General features: G+C 35.1%; 1 protein-coding gene across 1 annotated transcript in view; it reads right to left on the reverse strand.

Moving 5' to 3' along the window:
- Window positions 1–383: 383 nt before the first annotated feature.
- The window catches only part of khdrbs2 (KH domain containing, RNA binding, signal transduction associated 2), a 119019-nt gene continuing 94165 nt past the window's right edge, over window positions 384–25237 (reverse strand). The window contains exons 7-11 of the mRNA XM_056470296.1: window positions 15752–15834; window positions 15603–15661; window positions 11387–11470; window positions 9505–9552; window positions 384–496 (exon numbers count right to left, since the gene is read on the reverse strand). Coding sequence (XP_056326271.1) covers window positions 9530–9552; window positions 11387–11470; window positions 15603–15661; window positions 15752–15834 — 249 coding nt within the window. The 3' untranslated portion in view covers window positions 384–496; window positions 9505–9529. The remainder of the gene's footprint in view (window positions 497–9504; window positions 9553–11386; window positions 11471–15602; window positions 15662–15751; window positions 15835–25237) is intronic.

The following is a 25237-nucleotide window of genomic DNA, read 5'->3' on the forward strand; positions in this document are numbered from 1 at the left end:
GCAGAAACACCATTGAAAATATGAATAAATGTTCATATTTTAAAGACAAGGTGGGGGAAAATTGAATTTATTGCAGTGCTTCTTGTACAATCCAAGACCCACTTTGTATTGTATATCAATCAGGCAGTGAAGATTGTTGATTTTTAAAGAAAACAGACATAAAACGCGCCAATTCTGTAACTGCAGTTCACCGGAAGCGCTTGACCAAGGTTACTGCAAAATTAAAAGTCCTTCTGCATACTTCTGCATATACCCTAAACCAGTTTATGCATTCAAGTCACGACTGCTCACACCCTTAAAAATGGCAAAGAATCGTGTCTTCAGTAATTGTGCGTCTTCAGTAAGCTGTGCATGTTTTCAAAACACACTCACTTGGCATACGGCATCTGCAAGTGTTTATAAGCTCTTCCTCAGACCTCAGCCAAATGAGACGGAGCCCCCTCACTTCTCACTGATTGGTTTTATCAGTACGCTCCACATATTGACTGCAAAGCGCCTGTAATGGAAGGAAAGAGATGTTACTCCAGTTAAACAAACAGAGCGTTTAAGGGAAGCTGGGAAGGGTATCTTACTTTTGCCAACATAAAAAAAGAGACTGGGGGATAAGCAGCTGATGAGACAGCGCTAATATTCGTCTCTAAAATATCGCCTGAAGAAAACATGAATATGACCAGTGTATTCTGTCTGACATACTGGTACTTGTCAAAAAATTAATAGCCTGAAACGCCTCGGAGGTCTCTTTGCCTCCAACTACATCATGCGGTTGTTTCAGCTGTTTTGTTTGTTAAAGGTTTTATGATTCACGATCTGCCAAAGACAAAGCTGGATCTTCTTTCACTCTCCTCCACAATGACTGTCCGACGGCTTACAGTGGGTAATGATTACATCTCACTTTACATTCTCAGGCTTAAATAAAAAGCTACAAGCTTCATTTAAAAGAGTTTAATGGGTTTATTTTCAAATCTCTACATCGTCTGTACTGATCATTGATTATGGAAAAGTAATGGAGGCTGGATTAACTAGTCTCTTTCCATTATCCGCGTTCATTCCAGAAGGCTTCTCTAAAGAGACTATGAATCTCACGCGCACTTTCTTCATTTTTAATTCAATGGCATTCACCAGCGGATATCAAAATCACAGGGGTGTAAAATGAAATAAGATCACATATCAAAAGATGAAAGGCCCAACAGACTCATCATCCCACATTTCAAAGGCTAAGAAATCAGAGCTTGTCGATTTCTCTTTTTCCACATTTAAGAGCTTTGTGTCCTTAACACTTGTTTGTCTGCTCTCCAGCTGTGTTAAAAACCCGGAGGAATTGAATTACTTGACCAGCACATAATGCCTTCGAGCACCACGCTGTCTAACAAAATCATTTTAACATTCCTTCTTGCACTTGAGCTGGTTAAATCTGCATATTTATATGTCGGATTGAACATTTTAATTGTTGGTGTTGATGTTCTTTATGATGTTTGCTTCTCATGTGGTTGCTACTAAAAGTTTCTGATGCCATATACAACTAATAATCATTCTCTTCATGTGAGGGGGTCCTATCCTAAAATGTTAAACAGGCATCTGTAGAGCTTTCACAGTGAAGAGCTAAATCAAACGGCGAGAATGTAATATTTTAAACGAGTCTAAAATATTAGTTGGAAAATATTTTGTTTTAACATTTTTCTACTCATTAAGGTGCTGTATTGACCTGGACCACATTGTTGACATTGGACCACAAAACTGTATTTTGAAAGCGGATATTTTGAAAACCAAATATCCCAATTGCATGAGTAAAAATTATTGATTTTTTTTATGCCAAAATCATTAGAATATTAAGAATATATAATGTTCCATGAAGATATTTTTTACATTTCCAACTGTATACATCAAAGCTTAGATTGTTTAGTGAATTGGTTTGGTTCACTTTACTATAATTATTATTTTTTTTAAATACTTGTTTAATATGAATGTGTATATCAATATTTATTCGACTTATGACGGGTTTTGTGGTCCAGGCTCACATTTTGTTAAATTAAAATTTTGATTAAAATATTTATTTATGATATATATTTTTACAATTAATTTGAATCAAATTTGCACTTGCTTAACCTATTTTTATTTCATTTTATTACATAACACATTTGATTCATGTCTGCATCTCTGTAGGTTTGCAGATCCTCACATGAAAACCTGAAACATGCTGAAACACAACACAGCAACGTACAAACACATTATCTTTGTGTGCATTTACACCAAGAAAGCCACTTGATCGTTGGTGACAGAGGACAACGTTGGGGTTTTACACCAAGTTTACACATGTATTAAGTGTTGTCCACTTATGATTGGATTGAAAATACATCTCAATGCCAGGTTTAAACAGGGCCATAGTTGTCCATAGTAAAATTGATAGGGCTTAGTCACGCATATGACTGAGTTTGGTTATATAAATTGGATGTATCTCTTGTAAATAACCAAATTGTGTGAAAAACAACAATAGTAATGATTCAAAACAACCATGTTGAATTTTTGTTTGGACGCAGCCATAATTATGATGTAGACCAAAGAGGTAAAGAGGTTAATGAAATGCTAAAAAAAATAAAATTAAATAAATAAAATATAAAATGACAATAAAATAATTAATAAAAAGCTATACCCATGAAATTATATATAACCAACTGCAATAGTAATCAGGTTTGTTATAGACAATACTATCCATCAAGCAGTTAAAGTTAACTTATTATTAACCTTTAATAATAGTAGACTCATTAAAAAAAATTTAGTGTACTTAAGTAAATTTTTTAGGTATCTGTACCTTATTTTTGGAAAGTTGTACTTTTACTTTACTACATTCCAAAAACACAATATTGCATTTTTTGTACTCCAAGTAAAAAAAAATCACAGGGAGAAATCATTACATTCTCAGAGACATTTTGCTAATACAATTTTCTTGCAAAATAAAGATTTATCAATAAGTATTTGAAATATTTAAGTACATCATAAATCAAGCACATTTGTACTTTTTAAATCAAATAAAATTGGCAAAGATGACTATATTTTTACTGGAGTAATACATTATTAGTGTATCTGTACTCTTACTCAAGTGAATGAATTGTGTATTTGTCCTCCACTGGAAAATACATGGGCATCATCAGAATTAAAGAGAAAATAATAATTCCATCCGATGTTTAAGTGAATAAAACAGCCTTAACGGCAGCCTTAATAGAGTTTGTTGTTGTTGTCATAAAGCTCCATTTTCTAGGGTCCTGTCTAGGGTGCCAAAAAGTATAAAAGAAACAGTCCTGTGTCATTGTCCTGCTGTGCAAGTACCATTAGTTTTTAATATCACGGCTGTATTGAAAGCTGACGTTTGGTTCTCCAAAGTGAAGTAATTCCCACCATGTGAAAAGGATCGAGATGGTGACTTGAAAGGCCTTTTGTTCAAACAGCACTCCGTCTCCATCTCTCTACATGATGACCAACTCTGTCGCAGAAAACAACAGTGATTTTCAACACAGATGGACATTCTGCTAGTATTTGACAGCAAATTGAATGTCTAGTGTGTGAATTACAGGCTCTGAAAGCCTCACGCATTAATTTGTTATTGTCATCTGAAATGCATCCGTCCTCACCACAGAAAAAAAAAAAGAATGCAAAAATACTTTGAGAATCACACGAGACCGGCCTACAAAGTCTAGTTAACGAGTCTCAATTCATTTGAAGCGCATAATAATCACTTCTGTTGAAACACCTCCTGTACTCTATTTCACAAAGCAACAGTGCATTTTTAAATGAGATGTATTCAACCCCCAAAATAAACGTCTGATGTCAAATGGCAAAATCAAAACCGGTGTGTGCCACTGATTACAAAATGCAAGCCCATTTTAATTAGAAAGCCTGAAGCCACTGAGAGTCATACCTGTCCACAATTGCATAAATATTATTTCAATTATGAAAAAAACCCTTTTCATTGCATTTAATTACATACTATTTACATAATAATTTAAATATAGCAGATTTTTTTCTTTGCTACTACTTTTTGCTTTACAGTATTTTTCACAATACTAAAGTTTTTACTGTATAATTACACCTCATTTTTCTCAGAATTGTGCGCTATACAACAAGAACAAAATGTAAGGTGTTAATTTGCAATTTTGAGTTAAACTATATTTTGAAATGTATATAAACAGTTAGAGAAATAACAACTGTAAACTCAAATGTGCAAGAAAGTAGGTCAGAATTGTGCAATAAAAAAACTGTCAAATTATTTTTACTGTTTAATTTAAAAAGATCATACAACAACATACAGTTGAGGGCAAAATTATTAGCCCCCCTGTGCAATTTTTATTCTTTTTCAAATATTTCCAATAATGGAGAGACAATTTTTTTCAACATATATTTAAACACAATCATTTCTAATAACGAATTTCTTTTGTTATTGCCATGATGAAAAAAATTATTAATTCTATTTTTTTTTAATAGAAAAACTAAAAGAAAAACGCCCGCTTGGAATGTTATCACTCAATTGAATGGGCGTTATCAGGTGTTATCAGTTGATAGATATGGGCCAGTGGGGGCCTTCTTTGCCTGCTGGTAGACTCAGAAGGCTGTGATCATCCATCCACATGGTTAATCAGCTGTACTAATAGACAAGATTCCAGATCCAGATCTGTTTTTACATTGCTGTGATGGTTGGGTTTAGGGTTGAGGTAGGGGTAGACATTAATAAAATACACTTAATGGGAAATTTAATAAACAATATACATCATTCTCGTGGTTAATCAGCTATACTAGTTAAGACTCCAGATCCAGATCTTTTTTTACATTACTGTGAGGGTTGGGATAGGAGTAGACATTAATAAAATACAATTACTGGGAAATTTAATAAACAATATACACAATTCTTGTGGTTAATCAGCTATAGTGAAGACTCCAGATCCAGATCTCTTTTTACATTACTGTGATGGTTGGGTTTAGGGTTGGGGTAGGGGTAGACATTAATAAAATACACTTAATGGGACATTTAATAAACAATATACACAATTCTCGTGGTTAATCAACTATACTAGTGAAGACTCCAGATCCAGATCTGTTTTTACATTACTGTGATGGTTGGGGTAGGAGTAGACATTAATAAAATACAATTAATGGGAAATTTAATAAATAATATAAATAATTCTCGTTAACTTCCAGCCACAGCTGTATTTCATATGTAGCTGATTAACCATGTGGATGGATGATAACAGCCTTCTGAATCTACTAGTATCTAGGAACAGATAACCTCTGATAATGCCCATTCAATCAAGTGATAACATTCGAATCGGCTGCAGAAACAAGTTTATTATATTTGAAATATTAAAAAAAGTAAAAGAAAAACACAGAAGTGTTAATAATTGTCTTTAACATATGTCCTAAGTATTGTATATACTCCTACACCAAATGTATTGATGATTTATTGACCAAATAATTCTGGCCAAATTGAATATTGCAGATTTGAATGCAGATCATTGACGTCTGAAAGCTACTATACTCTGTTAATGCAGCTACAGCATTTTTGTCTTTGTTTCTGTTCTTATTACCTTTTCCGTTCTCAAATAAGCCATCTGATAGGCATCAGTGATTTAATCATCCTTTGTTGCCTTGAACAAATGGCTCTGAGGGTGAAAAAACGCATCTGTTTGAGCATTGCCCCTGTCTTGTCCTTAATTAGACTGTAAAACATGGCTGACCTCTACAAAAGACTTCCATCCATCAAGAGAAGCAAAATAATGCAACGATGGCCAAAATGAATAAAACACCACTAATAAGTGAACTTTGAAAATCCCAAGCTTTGAATCTTTGAAAACACTCCAGTAAATGCTATTAATTGTTGATGTTTATTCCTAATGCACAAACAATAACGGCTCTAGCCGGATTTCAAAAATAAAAACCAATATTGTAATTATGACACTGTAATTATGACTAGTTTGGAGCTCAAGATGTCAACATTGTGTACTATAAATACATTTGCTGTGGCTGTTTAAAATCATTATACTGCAATGTACACTCACCGGCCACTTTATTAGGTACACCTGTCCAACTGCTCTTTAACGCAAATTTCTTATCAATCAATCACATGCTAGCAACTCAATGCATTTAGGCATGTAGACATGGTCAAGAAAAGAATTAAAAACAGGTAAACGGGTGGTTGGATGGGTGTGGAATTAAAGTAACATTGCATCTACATGCCAACTAATTCTCATTAGATTATAAGTAGACTGTTAGGTTGGGGTTAGTGTAAGCTGACATGTACTTGCAAAGTTTCTTATAGTCAGTTAAATGTCTGTTTAGCAGCAGTATCAACAGCTATTAAGCAGACAGTCTACTAATACTCAAATGGACCATCAATATGAAGTGTTACCAAATGGGCCCATTAGTACCAATTGAGCATTGTGTCAACACCACAGCGTACCTGAGTATTGTTGCTGACCATGTCCATCCCTTTATGACCACAGTGTACCCATCTTCTGATGGCTACCTCCAGCAGGAAAAACGCGGCATGTCAAGCGCAAATTATCTCAGACTAGTTCCTTAAACATGACAATGAGTTCACTGTACTTAAATGGTCTCCACAGTCATCAAATCTCCAATAGAGCACCTTTGGGATGTGGTGGAAAGGGAGACTCTATCATGGATGTGCAGGCGATAAATCTGCAGCAACTGCGTAATGCTATCATGTCAGTATGGACCAAAATCTCTAAGGAATTTTCCAGTACTTTGTTGAATCTATGCCATGAAGGATTAAGGCACTTCTCAAGGCAAAGGGGGGTTCAACCTGGTACTAGTAAGGTGTACCTAATAAAGTGGCCGCTCAGTTTATATGCTATTACTGTATAAAGGTAATTCTGCCTTTTTGTCCTTGGAGTTTCTACCTCACAATTCAGAATAGTATTCACAATTAGATTATAAAGCATAGCTGGCCAAACTAACTGAATATGACTAATAAGTGAATTTTGTAAGTCTCATGCTTTGGACATTTGAAAATGCTTCAGCTGATACTGAAAATCCTGCTAATTGATTTTTTTCCCTGATGCACATAATGGCTCTAGCAGAATATTAAAAAAACTTGTAAACCAAACAAAATGAATCCCCCAAAATAATGTTTTCCTTTTGTTGCTATTATTCTTCACATGCAGGGGATTCTCCTGGAGCATAATTAATATAAAAGTGGTTAATTACCCAAATGTTCAAAGCATTGTTCTTGAAGGCCACATCTGACTGGAGGTCATACAGTTGCTTAATATTTCAGTGGTGTGTGTGTGTGCAGTTAATCTGTGTGCAGTGTCACGAGTTTCTATCATACTGAGTGGCTTTCTGTCTTCAAGCTCACCCAAAGGGATGTTTGTGTTACTTGCTAAATGGTTTATTAATTGTACTGTCACAACAACACATTAGTACATGCTTCTCAGTCTAAAATAAAACTGCATTATTGTTTTCTCTTGTTCATTCTGGGGTACATATAGATGTTTCTAATGTAGCATGACAGATTTATGCTAAATGATTTATGTAATACATCTGCGCCAAGCAGAATTATTTTATGATCAAATTACAAGCTGGGGTAAAATATTGTAATTATAACCCATATAGTACTGCAGTATGATTTCTTCTTTTTTTTGACTTAAAGAGCCACAATCATTTTACAGCTTTTCATCTCACAATTACGACTGACTTTCTTGCAATTGAAAGTTTACATTTTGAAGGTGACCTATTTTGCAAAAATCATTTTTATAGAGGGGTTTAAACATAGTTATGTGGCAACAGTGTGTGAAAGCCAGCGTCTGCTAGTAAAAATACATTAATTATATTTTTTATAATCACACTTGATAAAAACTGCAAGCAGAAACACTTCGATTGACATTCTCCATTTGTACATGTCTTCAGAGGGGGAAAGCCCCATCCATTATTAATGATATCTTTCTCATTAGCATTAACAACCCTGAGTGAGAAGCAGCCGTCTGCCATTACAGTTTTACCTACTGAATATAATATCAGCACTAAGAGAATGATAAATGTGGAGTTTTAGGATGCACAAATGAACACTGTAGTCTCCATAAACTAGCTCCTTCTGCGACACTGCTTTTGACACAGTTTTTTCACACAGATAATGTTAGTCCTGTTTTGAATCTGCCAAAGTGTTTGTAGCTCCGCCCTCTTTTGAAAAGAGCAGAATCTCATTTGAATTTAAAGCGACCATCACCAAAATAGAATAATTTGAATCAAAGCCTAAAAGGGGCAGATTCAAAGAGTTCTAAAGCATTATTTGTGGGGTATTTTGCAAACATCAGAAAAATACCCCAAGAGTAATTTTACATCTTGTAAAAAGAAGTAAAATCTGTCCCCTTTAACGGATAGTTGACCCAAAAATGTAAATATACTCACTATTTACTCTCCCTGAAGGGCTTCCAAACCTGTTTGAGTTTACTTTTTCAGTCACACTTCAGGTCCGTAGCCAGGGAGGGGTTCGGGGGGTCCAAAAGACCAACCCCTCACTGACCATGGTCCAGAATTTGTCCCTTACATGACCTTAAAAAAAAATGATCAGTAAAAAGGTGTGAAGCACCAAAAGTGGCCCATATTATTTGACTAATTTGGCTATTGTTATTCATGAATTTTTAAATGTACTTTTTACAAAAGAAACTAGAAAAATCGTGAAACTCTACAAATTCTAAAATAAAATAAAAAATAAAAAAAGCCAAATTCTGCCTGAGGAAAGTTCAATGTGCTTTTTTTATTTATTTTTTAACCTTGTTATTTGCCTAATAAATGAATACATATATTCACACATACAGTTGAAGTCAGAATTATTAGCCGCCCTGACTTATTAGCGCCCCTGTTTATTTTTCCCCCAATTTCTGTTTAGCGGACAGAAGATTTTTTTCAACATATTTCTAAACATAATAGTTTCAATAACTCATCTCTAATAACTGATTTATTTTATCTTTGCCATGATGACAGTAAACAATATTTTACGATAAACAATATTTTTCAAGACACTTCTATACAGCTTAAAGTGACATTTAAAGGCTTAACAAGGTTAATTAGGTTAACTAGGCGGGTTAGGGTAATTAGGCAAGTTATTGTATAACGATGGTTTGTTCTGTAGACAGTCGAAAAAAAATTAGTTTAAAGGGGCTAATAATTTTGACCTTAAAATGGTAAAAAAAAATTAAAAACTGCTTTTATTCTAGCCAAATTAAAACAAATAAGACTTTCTCCAGAAGAAAAAATAATATCAGACATACTGTGAAAATATCCTTGCTCTGTTAAACATCATTTGGGAAATATTAAAAAAAAAAAAAAAAAAATTCAAATGGGGGCTGATAAATTCTGACCTCCACTGTATATATATATATATATATATATATATATATATATTATATATATATATATATATATATATATATATATATATATATATATATATATATATATATATTTTTTTTTGTTGAAATGTGTAGAGCAGTTATAGCTTACCCAGTCTAATTCAATTCACCACATCTCAGCTCACAGAGCGACAGGTACCTGTTGGAAGGATAAATCATAATTAAGATCCAGATTTTGAGGCACTGTTAGTACAATACACAAAATGAAGAAGAGACGATGAGTGAGACTACAAGTCCAAACAAACGCACACTCGCATGCACGGTTAACAGATGGATTGAAAACAGTTTGACAAAGCATATGTTACTATCAAAAAAGTAAACCAATTTGTGGGGCTGGACAAAAGCTGTCAGAGCAGAATATGATTTAGAGCAACCATCTTTTTTTTATCAGCGTGTCTGGTTAAAAAGCTTAGTTTAGCTGGTCAGGTATTAAAGATCAGTTTTAGCTTCTTTTAAAAGATGGATTGTTAATTGTTTTTCTTATATGTGTTAATTTTGATTTCACTAGTTAACTTTATTAGCGGATTTAGAGGGCCGAGGCATTTATTTGGGGTTAGTGAGAGAAGGTTTACTTTTTGAAGTATAAATAACTTAATTTATGATTGGCATTCGCAACATTAGAGTTATTATTAGGGTTACCTGCTTAATGTTTAGTCATCCTTTCGAAGTCTTAATACGCGTCAGCATTCAGCTCTATTAGTCACAAAAAAGAGTTGAGGTCTCTATGGGGCCGTGATATTTAAAAGCATTGGTATTACAACACAAATGCAGCCTTCTGATGTACACTAACATATATAGCAGAAGAAAAGCAAAGATAAAGCAGTTTAACTTGATCCCATTCACTCGTGCGAGTGATGAAACATCAGCGTGAATATCAGTCATATTCACATTGTCTACAGTGGTTAACACCAAAGGCTGAAGGCACTTAGAACAGCTTATTGAATATGGGGACGTTCTTACCTCCTGAATCTCCATATCTTTCTCAGAGTCACGTTAGCGCAGACAAGTCAGTCCGACTTATTGTTTAATAAGCTGAAGCTTAAAGAGTGTGTTAAAAAAGATTCAATTTATTGATCTAAACAGTTGATTTCCATTAACATGTTAAACATTTAAATGACTAACCAAGAGTCAATGAACAATTTAGAGCTAATGTTAAAAATTAGTTAACAAAGTTTAAATCTATTAATGCAGCTTATCTATTATTACACAAAATGACTTGACAACGTCTCTACGGTTCCTTTTTGTGGCTTTTCATTGTTAAATAGATATATAAAAAAACAAAAGATTCATTTCCAGGTCAAACAGACATTTAGTACTAGAGACAAATACGTTTCTGGTCTAAGTTTACAAAAAACAAACAAAAAAAAAAAGATCATATCTTTATTAACAAATTATGGCAACACAAGTTTAACAATTCTAATCACCTATTTAGAGAAGCTTGCACAAGGCGCTTTACATCCTTTTTTTTATTACATTTTTGTATGTACAAATACAAGCTACACACAAAGCAAAGCACTTGGATGTGGCTACATACATAGCCAATTGCTTTCAAACCCAATACTGATATCAAAATTAAATATACAAACTCAGTATTTACCATCATCAAATTAAGAAGTTTTAAGAAAGATGTTATATGTACAAAATGAGTCTCGCCACATTTCGCCTTAACAAAGGTTTCCCAGCGGCATAATGTGTAGCTAATTCCATGCTTTACATTTGGGGGACAAACAATGAAAAACTAAAAGAAGGAGCATTCAATGACAAAAGTAGTACACTGCCAAATCCTGGCCAGAATGTATTTTACAAAGTCAACAGTTTCAGATAAGAAAAGAAGGGACATTTTTTTAGGGTGAGTTTAAAAACATGTTTAATCTACCACTTAAAAATCCCTTTATTTTTTTTGAAAGATTATTTAGTAAATACGGTTGCCGTTGTATGGAGGTCACATGATCTGGAGCACCTTTAATATCTACCATAGGGGTGATCTCTGTATCCCCCTCGAGTAAGTCTTGATGCTGGAGCTTTGAGGTTTGGTCGAGATGAAATCCAGTCCTCTTCTGCTTAAAAGAGATGATGAGAGAGAGAGAGAGAGAGAGAGAGAGAGAGAGAGAGAGAGAGAGAGAGAGAGAGAGAGAGAGAGAGAGAGAGAGAGAGAGAAAGAAACAAACAAAAGAAAACTATTTCATAATCAGGTCAAACATCTGAATTATCTGAATAGAAAAAGAGAGATTCATATGGAGATGTTACGAAGGAGCAATGCAATGACACTTTATCAGTGAATGGATATCCTGAAGCAATGTAATTCAATGTGACATTAGCTATTTTTAATGCTTTTTCATCATTCTAAGCATTACAAAATGATAAACCGAGCAGCAGATGATCATCTTCCACATGCATTTCAATAATTCGTTTAGAGCTCCATTCTCAAATCCCATCTAGTGCTTTGCATGTTCGCCTCGGTCCATTATCATAGATTTGAGAAATATACAATGTCACTTTGCCCTAATTATCAGTTACCAAAGGCAGAGCAGATGAGGCATGAACTCCTGGCTGAGCTCACAGTATGACCCTGCTGTCATTTAAATACAGTATGTGTTGGGAGCCGATGCTCCATTAGGTTCTCTGAGTGTGATCGCTGGGCCATTGAGGAAACAATCAGCCCGCCTTCAGGGCAAAGAACCTTAACCTTCATTGTTGCTAACTACCGTTTCACAGAGAAAGGAGGAAAAAACATTATACATCATGGCAAAATCCCTTATATTCCTGCATTCTGTGTAATGACCACTACCGCACAAACAGCCCTCCCTTATTCACATTACATTTAATAGGCTTTTTCTCTTACATCCTCCTCGCTGTGAAAACTATCTCTGACCTTGGTGATGTTTTACAGTGTGGAAGCCCATTTCAGCCACTGAATCCAAAATACGTCAGGTAATTGGAAGATAAAGTTTAAAATTAGAAAAAATTACAACTGCAAGAAATTTGAAATATGAAATATAAAAAACATGTTACACTTAACAGTCACTGCAAGGGAGAAAATCTAAACCTAGAAATAAAAATAATAATTTGATCAAATGTTCTAACAAATAAAGATGTGTCAACCCCATTTTGATTATGCTACCTCATTTTGGTATAGTGGCTGCTCAAAGAGTATAAAAGAAAAATTGCAAAAGGCACAAAATAAATTAGTATGAATAATTAAAAAAATTTAAAAAGAGTTTTTTTTTTAAAGAATTAGGTAAGCTAACTGTTAATAAAATAGTATGTTTAAAAAAAAAACTGGGAATAATATGTAAAATGTTTAATGTGGTTGCTAGTTCTTTGGTGAACTATTTTCAAACGTTGAGGCATTCATATAGTACTAGTTGTTGGGATTTTAATATTTGTTTATTTAAATTAAGTGTGGTGTAGTGGTGGAAAATATGCTTTTATTTACAAGTGCAGTCATGTGGAACAAATTACCAAAATCAATCAAGGAAATAAAACACTTCAGACTTGTTCAAAAAAGCAATCAAAATAGGGTTGTTTGAGGATAGTTAGTTTGCATGGTGGATGATGATTTTTTTTATACAGTATGTTATTGTATAGATCATTTTGATGGACGGAAACAATAACAATGGCACTAACATATTTCCTATTTTACATGTTTTCATTTCTATAGCTTCCAAGAATCCAAAAAGGTCCACATATTGATAAATAATGTTATGATAGCTGTTTTAACATCGGGTTAGGATTGAATTCCATCTTTTAACAGTTACTAGTTTGACAACAAGCAGGAAATGTTCATAGGCCAGTGACATCACCACATTGAAATGGAAATTGTGAATAATTTTGTTCCTGTTTTAAACTAGCTGGCAGCTAGCTCTCTGCAACTCTCACATGATCACCCACTGAAGCTAAGCAGGGCTGCGCCCGGTTGGTACCTGGATGAGAGACCACATGGGAAAGCTAGGTTGCTGCTGGAAGTGGTGTTAGTGAGGCCAGTGGGGGGCACTAAACCTGCAGTCTGTGTGGGTCCGCCTCAGTATATTGATGGGGACTCTATACTGCTCAGTGAGCTCTGTCTTTCGGATGAGATGGTAAACAGAGGTCCTGACACTCTGTGGTTGTTAAAAATCCCTAGATGTCCTTTGAAAAACCCTGGCATCCTGGCCAAATTTGCATACTGGCCTCTGTCCATCATGGCCTCCTAACATCGCCATATTATAATTGGCTTCATCACTCTATTTACACTGCACCAATCAGCTGGTGTGTGGTCTGGTGCAATATGGCACCATACCGCACACATCATTATGAGAAAGTCACCATTACAAGAAATAAAGACTCAATTGTGAGCCTTAGTCACAAATGCAAGAAATAAAGTTGCTGTTGTAAGCTATAGACAAATTGCTGGACATAAAGTCACAACTCTGAAAAGAAAGCACTTCACATTTTGTGGAAGAAGCCAAATATGATAACATATTATGATAAATAAGAAATATTGAGAGCTGTGAGATTTAGTCAAAATGCAGGGGCCACAATGTTGTAATTGCAACAGTTGTAAATATAGTCAAAGCTTGTAAGATTTAGTTAGAATTACACAGTTAAAAAAAATAAAGTTGCAACTGTGAGATATATTCGAAATGCAATAATAATAATATAAAACAGTAGTCAACATTTGAAGTGGATCAACATTTGGATCAAATTCTTTCATCAAAGCTGTCCTAAAACTATTGAACAACAGCCATTCTTGTCCTTTTTTGATCCACTTCAAATGTTGATTCCTGTAGTCACACTGTAAAACATCCCAGTTGTTACAATTATTTAATCACAGTCACTTTGCAGGAAAAAAGTCAGTCATAAGAAATAGTCAGATTGTGGTCTTAATTGCGAGATAAACTCACCAGTAAAAGAAATAGTCTAATTGTAACAAATAAAGTCATATTTACCAATATAAAGCCACAAGTGTGAGATGTACTGACCTGAAATCTACAGTAATGCACTTCAATGAGAAATGAAGTGCCAATTATAAAGAGCAAATTCATATTTATAGTGCTTTATTCATTACAGACTGTTTCAAAGCAATGCAATAAACACATCTTTTATACAAAGCACATTAATAAACAGTAAAAAGTAACATTGTTAATGTTGTGGAATTCATCAATTATGAAGCAAATTAAATTTCAGCTGTAAAGCAGCTAGATTAGATCAGCAGTTAGCGGTTTCATTATTCAGCTCAAGTCAGCTCAATGCTGAAAGTTACTGTTCCTGTTGCAGACACTGTCATTGTTCAGTTCAGTTCAGCTCTAAATTTGCTCTCACCACAGTGCACTTAAATCAATATACCGATTATTAATTGTCTTTTAAAGCCAGACAAAGTCACAAAGTTGCACCTGTGAGACTCAAAGACATACTGTGCAACATAAAATCACAAAGGCAAGACATAAAGTCACTATTGTGAGAGTTGCAATTACCTTTCCCCCCACTCTCAGGTGGAAATGGGCTTCCATAACTGCCTACCAAGAAAAAGCTTTTCTTGTAACACAATAAAATCTTGATTTTTAAGCCAGAAAGTGGCAAAATATCAAATCATTCCTGTTAACAGCAACACTCCACTGCACATTTTGCCACAATGCAAAATGAACGAGCAAGCACATATACAATAGGAAGCGGGCATCGTTGAAAACATCAGTCCATGCCAAGAACACAGGGAATCCTGCATCAAATGCAACCCAGAGAGGGCACATATTCAAACGGAAAAATAATGGCTGAAAGGCCATTCCAACTCTCTTGGTGGGCCTCAGCAACGCCTCCAGCTCTCTACTGGCTCTAGTCCATGATTTCAAGCGCATCTTAAAACCCAGCCCTGGAGCAGACTAGTAAGGTAAGATGGCAGCTGCTGTGCCCTGGGCCTTGGTGATTTAACAACTGGCAAATGCCGCTAGGTGTTTTTCCTTACCTTTAGCTCTGAAACATTTAACAGCAATATGGAAAATGAATGAGGCAAAGAGGTTTCTCACTGGTGTGGGCAATGTGCCATGACTGAGTTTCAGCCCACCTGCTACGCAAACTACCGCTATGCAAAGAGGATGTTTCTCTTTGAGGTGCACCATTCTGAATGGCTGACCTAAAACCCTGCATTTTTTGTGATCATAAAAAAAAATATATATAAAAGTTTTGCTTATTCCAACAGTCATCCTTATTCCTTACCATAATTGTTGTAGTTTTCATCGTTGTTGCCATGTCCATATTCATAATATTCCGAGACACTGAAGGAGAAAAATTTGAACAGATTTGTTAGTGTGCAAATAAGCATTAATGAGCTCATGATGGAGTCCCCTTTAAAAATAGATGTGCACCTTTTCGACTGGTTGCTGTAGTTGTCATCATAGCTCTCATAACTCTGGTCATCATATTCCCCGTCATAACCATCATCATATCCCTGAAATCACAGAAACACAAAAGAATAATCACAGAGGGAGACGCTAAAGGACTGAATCTGTCTCGAAGCAGCCCTCTAATTGTTTAGGGTTGAAAAATCAATGTTTAATTACAGCGCAATAGGATTTCTTTAATAAATATACTCCCAGAGTGGAGGACTGGCACAGCTGAATCATGTCCAACAGAAAATATTGATCACGGTGGGACAATTGTCTCATTTGCCATGTCTGAAGACAAGTGGATAATGCCGAGGTCGATTCGGTTTACAGACAAAAGAAACAATAAACAGATTAAAGCTTCATAATACGATGTTCAGGAGATGATTGGTGTCATCTATACACCATTTTCTTATTATGATTTATATTGAGATGAATTATTATCATTGCAATGTACTTTCGGAATGTGCATATACAGTACAGTACTTTATGACTATCAGGCTTTAAAGAAACAGTTCACCCAAACATTTAAATTGCCCCATAGTTTACTTACCCTCAAGCCATCCATGGTGCAAGCCTTTATTATTACTTAGAACACAGTCAAAGCAGTTTTAGAATATGTCATGTCTTTTCTATGCTTTATAATGGTGTTGGGTGGTGGCCTTTTTTAAGATTCCAAAAGCACATAAATCCACCCCGTAACCCCCCCCCCCCTCTCTCTCTCTCTCTGGATGTCGCTAGTTAACACACTCAATGCATTTTTTTTCAACACATCCCATAATTTCTAAAATATCAACCACTACCAAATGGTAGATATGTAGGTTTATGGTAAAAAGTACCGGAAACATTTCTGAATGCCTTATTTATTTTTTGAAGAATGCCAAAAAATATTTCAGATTCTCATTTAACACGTTTTCTTTTTTTCTTTTTTTTTTTTTAACAATAAAACCAAAATCAAGTGTCAGAGTGCAACATGATTAAGTTTGTTTGATTTCTTTGTGAACCAACAATGCTATGTGTGTAAACCATTATTTAAAACAGTCATTCTTTAAATTACTTTAACAGTCATTATTTAAAACAGTCAAAATATGGTCAACCATTCGATAGAGCAGGCAGTTAAAGGGTTTTAAGGTAACCTTAAGAATTTTTTTTTTTTGAGGATGCATAAATTGCACTTGAATAAATGTTCTATTTCAACAATAAAAGGCGCTTTCGATGTTATAATGGCAGCACAAACAATTATCTGAGGCACGGAGAGTTAATGAAAATGCAAATGAACCGATTTGTTACAGATGCAAATTGCGTAAAATAAACTAGAATTGCTGATGACTTATTTTGTCGGGTCTATTAGTTGACAATCACTTTACTTGTTCACATGTTAATGATTTCAACTTCTGTTTAATTGTTCATTCTGTATGATACTTTGCTTTTAATTATTCACAGTGAAGTGGTTATTTTAAATGATAGACACTTACATAAAGGGCTCTATTTTAACGATCTAGATGCAAAGTCTAACGCGCATGACGCAAAAGAATTAAGGGCGTGTCTGAATACACTTTTGCTATTTTAAGGATGGAAAAATACGCTCTGCACCACGGCGCATGTTCTAACAAGTTTGTGCTTATTCTCTTAATGAGTTATGGGTGTGCTTTGAGCATAATGTGCATTAAACCAATCAGAGTCTCATCTCCCATTGCCTTTAATAGTCAGTTGTGTCACGCCATGGCGCATTTGCTATTTACATGGCGTACGTTGTAAGAGGAAAAACTGAATGCTTTACTAGTGAGAAAACAGTTAAACAGACCATCTGCAGTGCGAGGATAAAGAACGAGCCTCCTCCAATCAGCCTTTACTTTCACTTTTTTTTTCTCTTTCGTGGATAAGGGAATGGTGTTCTACTCACTTCACTGAAGACATCCATTAGCCTACATATTTAATTTCATTTCTTAAGCGCATTTCTTTTGTTTCAAAACTATTTCTAAATTCAGTTCTAATTTCCAGCAAATCAATAAATGATGAACAATAATAATGAAGTGTGGTCAAAAAACTTAAAAACTTGAGTTATATCCAAACACACGTCCAATTCTTGTGCCCCATATAGTGATGCATACGTCTCCAAAACCTGACAGGTGGACAAATCTAAACTTGTTTTTATTAAAACAAATTTAAATATGCATATAAAAAATAATACTGCTTATAACAATAACATTATACAATTGCAAATTGTCATGAATAAACTGGAAAAAAGGCATGGGGGCATAAAGATGATAATAATTTTGTAACATTTTAATCCTTAAATTTTTTCTTCATATGTAAAGATATTTGCGTATTGCTGCACATCCTGTCTGTATTAAGCAATGTGCACATGTTTGAAACCACATAGGCGCATAACCCGCTCTGCGTTGGACTTTAGACCAGATTTTAGATGGTCAATAGTGAGGTCTATTTGCATTTCTCAAAATAGCAACACGCCAACAATGCGCTTTAACACATGTCTAATTTAGACCGGCACACCCATGAGTCCACAAAGTGGGCCAAATGGATTTGCTATTTAAACAACGTGGCACAAAACGTGAAAATTAGGGTTACGTTGGTCTGAAAATAGCAACAAATTGCGCCAAACACATCTTGCACCTTATTGCGTCGTGTGTGTTCGGGGGCCCAATATTACAGCAATGACACTGCAATCAAATTGCATTGGTTACAGTAACCATCCCTTGGGTAAATTCTAAATAATTCATAAATGCAAACTAACCATTTTTGTGGTTCAGATAAACTATCTGAAAAAGCTTAGCTTTTTTATCAAGCATATTGTGTCACAAAAAAGGCAAGCTATTTTGACCTTGTCTATTCACTTATTAAAATTCTGCACAACAGTCAGGTTTTATGAGTATGAAGTAGGATTAGACTAAATTAAAGTCACGGATTATGCTAGGGATTAAGTTGTTCAGGAGATCTAACATGCACGTTTCCATCTATTCGCTTTTTCCTCGTTCTAATAGGGTCAGAGTTCTGTCCTCTCACACTAATTGACCAGTTTGTTAACACTGCCTCTTAATAGAGTGCTATGCATATCTAAAGCAGCAGAGCACTGAAGAGGCTGCATGTTTTACTATTTAATGGCAAATTTTAGAATATGTCAATCACACCAACATCAAGTCCTCTCTGTGGAAATGCTTTTTTTTAACAGTCAGAGGTAGTAGCTGACCTACCAGTTTAATAGGGTCATTTCATCAAAAGTTGAAAGAGTAGCTTTCATTTCAACACTTCAAAATAAAGGTGTGCTTTGACATTTAATGAGCAAACAGAATAGTTTACACGAAAAAATATTATTCTGTTGTTATTGCAAGAGGGTCAGTTATATAATCCAAGCTGACCAATGGTTCAAAGATATTGCAACTGGAGCAAACATTTCAAACTCACGAAGCAATCTCTAAATGGACTTCGTTATTGCCGGATTTTGTTTAAATCGACAGTGCAGCATAATATTCTTCAAAGAAGTAAGAAGTCAGATATATAAATAGATGAAGGCAAAATTATTAGCCTTCCTATGAATTTTATTATTTTTCAAGTATTTCCTACACTGTAAAAAAATTATATGATCAGTTAGTCATGACAGCATTTGTTTTTTGTTCATTGTAACTTATTAAACTAAGTTAATTATGTTCTAACTTAATTTTTATAAGTTACGCAAGGTATTTTAAGTCAGTTTAACATAATATAAGTTCAATGGACAAATTAACTTAATTTGATTCATCTTAAAATTTTAAGGCAACCAGCATTCTTTTTACATTGTAAAAGATGTTTAACAGAGCAAGAATGTTTTCACAGTAGCTCCTATTATATACTTCTTATTTTGATTTAGTTCTTTTAAATCTATTTACACTATTTTTAAAGTTAATATTATAAGCCTCCTTATATACTAAATATTATATATATATATATATATATATATATATATATATATATATATATATATATATATATATATATTTTTTAAATATTAATATATAGAATAAACCCCATACTAACATTAATATATTATATAATAATACATACGCTGTAAAGCCCAACAGTCAACTTTATCAAATGACATGAGTGTAGTTAATACAAAATTTACTAAAAAAATTAATTGAAAAGAGTTTTGAACTCAGTGTTGAAGGTAATGAGTTAATTAAATAGCTCATTACTTCAGCTTTATCACTTCATTACTTCAGCAAGTTCACAGTACTCATATAGATTAAATTTTTAACTAAAATGTTTGGTTGCAATCGGTTTCCAGTTGATTTTGGAGATGATTATTTAAAAATATTTGCGCTTAACAAACAACAAAAAAATGTAGGCTGATGGATGTCGTTAGTGGAGTGCATACATTGTTTCCTTATCCATGAAAGTAAAGGAAAGAGTAAAAGTAAAAAGAAAGTAAAGAGGCCGAATGGAGGAGGTTCGTTTTTTATTCTCACACTGCAGGTGGTTTGTTTAACTGTTTTCTTATAGTGAAGCATTCAGTTTTTCCATTAACAAATTCCGCCATGTAAATAGAATACTCAGTTAGTTTGACTTCTCTTCATTTATTGGGTTTTACTGTGCTCAAATTGCTTCTTTTACCCAAATTTACCCAAATTACCCAATATCACAATACTCATTAGGATTCATTTTTTAACTTAAATGGTTTGTTGCAATCGGTTTCCTCAAACAGTTTGAGTTACCTTAACATTTTGGGTTTTACAGTGTAGAACAAACCACTGTTGTTCAATAACTTTCTTAATTAACCTAAGTTGTCTGGTTAACAGTTGAATCAATCTAGTTAAGCCTTTAAACTGCACTTGAATCTGAATACTAGTATATTTCAAAATAACTGTTCATTTCCTTTTTTCATTTCCTTTCGGATTAGTCCCTTTATTAATCAGAGGTCACCACAGCGGAATGAACCGCCAACTTATCCATCATATTTTACGCAGCGCATGCCCTTCCAGCCGCAACCCAACACTGAGAAACAACCATACTGTACACTCTTGCATTCACACACATACACTACGACCAATTTAGCCTATTCATTTTACCTTTACTGCATGTCTTTGGACTTTGGATGAAACCCACACGAACACAGGGAGAACATGCAAACTCCACACAGAAATGCCAACTGACCCGGGGCTCGAACCAGCAACCTTCTTGCTGTGAGGCGCCACCATGCCGCCTCAAAATAACTAGTAAAATATTATGTTCTGTCATCATTGCAAAGACAAAATAAATGAATTAATGTTAAGTTTATTTATAAACAAATTGCGAGAGGATCACGTGCTTGTGATTTACCACGGCTGGTTTCGCATTAACTAATCATGATCTCCCAATCGTATGGTTTCCCATGTACCATAAGTAACCACATTTTTCAGTCCACAGTTATCTTCGTATGGAAGAAACTCCCCTTTCCTCCCCCTTCTCCTCCTTTCCATAGATCGGGCAGCACGGCGGCCCAGTGATTAGCACTGTTGCCCCACAGCAAGAACACTGCCAGCCATAGTCCTCGCCAGGCTGGTGGGTGTTTTCTTTGCGGAGTTTGTATATTCTCCCCTTGTCCGCGTGGGTTTCCCCCGGGTATTCCGGTTTCCTTCCACCATCCAAAGATATACGTAATTCATAACAAATTAAGCAATTCAGGCACTAGTCTAACTCCCTTCCTCCTCAAGTGTTTCCTTAGCTACCGCAGCCGGGGAGTTTGAGATCTACCTAAGCTCAAGCTCCCCTCTTGCTCTATGATCGGGAGGGAGCCCTGGGCTCTAGGATCCCTTGAGCTCAGGGCTCTCACCCGGGACAGCTTGCCAAACAAGCTTATATTAAATCATTAGCTAAGTTTCTCTTGAAAGAAATATTGTTTAAAAATGTGAGGAAAAAAATCTCCCCTTCTCTAAACAGAACTTGAAAATATTTTAAAATATTTTTGCCTTCAAATGTATTACAAACGGAAAACACAAAGACATTCAAATATGTAGATGGAATTAATAGACAATGTTGGATGTTATATTAAATTAAGCAGAAGCCTTGAAAACACAAACATTTACGCATTATAATAACCGAGTGATGTTTAAAAGGTCCTTGTGTCTGACCTTTCTGACTTTAACATGCACTTACAAGCCACTGTGCATAATTCGAGCAAGCTCTAGTTAATGGTGCTTGATCGTTACATTTCAACACTCGTTTGAAAGAGCAATTAACTCTGGTCCTATTGAGCAAGCTAACAGGAAATAAATCAAGTGGTAGAGAGCACTGCAAGAGTAATTAATACAGCAGACAGCCAAAGGTCTTCAATACTTGGCTTCATTATCAATTGACAACCACCAACACCTCTTGACAGTGACTGATCTCTGTGTGGGACGGCAACTGAATATGATTCTGAGCTGAAGGGAGAAGGGAATGAATTGTTGAAAACAGTTTTTGTCTGTGAGTCCATCTGCTTATTGAATGAAGCCTCTTTGTCTACCACTTCTTTCTCAATGCAATTTTCAGGGTGGATATTTTTAGTTTGAAGTATGGGCAAACATGGGCTTTCGGCCAGACAATGGAAGTTGTCTGAAATACACTCCAGCAAGCCATATGTCTATTAAATGGTCTGTTCTGATAGTTGCAAACATTAAAAGGACACTATCATTTCCATATTAAAGAAAATCACAGGGCTCTATTTTAATGATCTAGGCACAAAGTCTAAAGTGCAGGGTGCAAAAGCATTAAGGTTGTGTCCGAATCTACTTTTGCTATTGTAAGGAAGGAAAAATATGTTCTGCGCCACAGCGCATGGTCTAACAGGCTTGTGCTTATTCTCTTAATGAGTTATGGGTGTGTTTTGAGAATAAACCAATCAGAGTTTCATCTCCCATTCCCTTTAAGAGTCAATTGCATAATGCCATGGCGCATTTGATATTTACATGGCGGACTTTGTAAGCGGAAAAACTGAATGCTTCACTAGCAAGAAAACAGTTAAACAGACCATCTGCAGTGCGAGGATAAAGAACGAGCCTCCTCCATTCGGCCTCTTTACTTTCTCTTTCTCTTTTTTGTGGATAAGGAAACTCCACTGAAGACATCCATTAGCCTACATATTTAATTTAAGTAGTTTAGCGCAAAGATTTATTTCAAAACTACTTCTAAATTTAATTCTAATTTCCAGCAAACGAATGAGCAATAATAACAAAGTGTGGTGAGTTATATCCAAACTCAAAATAGCAATGCACCAACAATGTACCTTAACACACCTCTTTTCTAGACCGGAACACTCATGAGTCCACAAAGTGGCGCAAATGGATTTGCTATTTAAACAATGTGGCGGAAAACAGGAAAATTAGGGTTGTGCTGGTCTGAAAATAGCAATACGTCAGGGCAAACACGTCTTGCGCCTTATTGAGCCGGGTGTATGATAGGACCCATAGAGTTTAGTGGCTAAAAGGTGCCATCAGGATTGGTAGGAGAACATTGGGCTTTTTACATTTCTTTCCCATTCAAAGCAAACTTATAATTTTCCATAACAAACTTTAAATTTGGTCTAGCTAGCACACTGAAACAACACATCATGTAATGTTGAAGAATTAGGCCAATATTTGGCCTTAAATGGCAGTTGAATCCATTTTACCATGTGAGAGTTTACAGTTTGAAGGCAGTTAGGATGAATGCGTTTTCAACTAGTACTGGCACAAACTGATTATTTGTGTGAGCAGCTTATTACAACAAATGGTTAGGTTAAACAATTAATGACTCTGCATTTTTGCTTGTCTCGTCACAAAGTTACACATGATTGGCATCACTGAACAATATGCCGGTTGTTTAAATGTGTAAATTTCACAATTCTTCTTGTTTCCAATTTTAAAACTGTACATTTATACACATGTAAGAGGCTTTGAAATTGATTTTACTGCTTACAAAAAATGCACATTTTACCATTGTGTTGGATCGGACACATAATTGGGTAACATAAAGCAGTGCTACCATAATGCAATGCTCTATCAAAGGCACAATGCATTGTCTTACTTGTGGTAGGGACACTATTTAGTAAACACCATGGGTCATTTTTCATTAAAGTGACAAATATCGTATACAGTCATGAAGCTCAAAACTTAGGGCTGCTTCTGAACCTGAATTTTGCATTGCTTGCTAATTGTGACTGAATGAACAAATCGAGGCCTATAAATATCTTTTCATGTTTGTGTCCATTTTTTCCATAAATCAGCAATTTAGATTAACATCTGCAATGTTAAACATAACCTTAGAACTATTGTGATTTACTCAGGGTTTAACTGGTTATTTTATGGTACTTCTCCATGCAAATATGTCAATTACCATTTGTTTTTCCATAGGTAGATAACTCATCAAATTTTCAAAGCACAATATTTCAGGATTTACACAGTCTTTGCTTCAGGCAAACATCACAAATAATTTAATTAAGCAAATTACTGTCTATGTCCAGGAGACAGGTTATAATTTTTTTTTGTTCCTGACAGAATTACCACTTACCAACTGGAAATGCATGAATGCCAAAAACATGTATATTCATACATGACATAACAGCTGAGTGAAAATTATTAAGACACCTTCCACCAACTGAAGAAAAAACACATGAATATTTATCAAGCTAAAATAACAATTCAGAGAATCCTGAAAGCACAGGCTTTGCCTGAAAGCACAGTCAAGATGCATGTTGGTAGCTCTGTGATAAACTAGGTCGGTTTATTGCTAAAGATCTCACTGTAGAATTATAGGAGCTCTTATTACTTGTTACATAAACTTTTACAATCGTCCAAATAAAAGAACTAATTCAGTAAGCTGATGACAGACAAGTAGCTATTACTTCTAACCTTCAGAGGCCATAGCTCGTGTAACAGAGCAATCTAAGCGCATTTGCGAATCATGTTGCAATAAATTTTAATAGAGGTTATTTCATGCACGACAAGGAGCTGTGATAGCCGTAGCCAGTGTTTTCTCATTCGGTAATCACTGACCAGTAAATATAGCTCACCGAATGCATGATATTTGCATGCTCTAGATACACAACAATTTAAACACTCCTGTAAGCCATCTATTGCTCATCCCCTCTTGATATTTTCACAGCAAAAGCATTGAGTGCTGGTTTTCCTTATTATTTATCTTTCTTTTTTTTTGCTGCCTGCTTGTATGCAGCTCTCAGCCCTGAAATAATATGCGGCGCCTCTGGGCAATCCACATGCTTCTCTTAAGCAGGAAATTATTAAACTTCTTCTCGAGGTGTATGTCGTACATCTGTTTTATTAAACGAGGGAGTTCTGCATGAAGAATTCCATTTCAATAATTAGTTCACCTCAGAAATGTCAAGTCAGCTGTGTAAGCGAGCCCATTGTTAAAAAACAATTACAGCCATGGTGAGAAGCTGCCTTTGAAATAGTGCAAGTGAAGGCTTTTCACAACACATTGAATCAGCTCGTGCCATGTGAAGTGGTGTGCGATTGT

Source organism: Danio aesculapii, chromosome 13, assembly GCF_903798145.1.
Source record: "Danio aesculapii chromosome 13, fDanAes4.1, whole genome shotgun sequence".
In the NCBI taxonomy this organism is placed as follows: domain Eukaryota; kingdom Metazoa; phylum Chordata; class Actinopteri; order Cypriniformes; family Danionidae; genus Danio; species Danio aesculapii.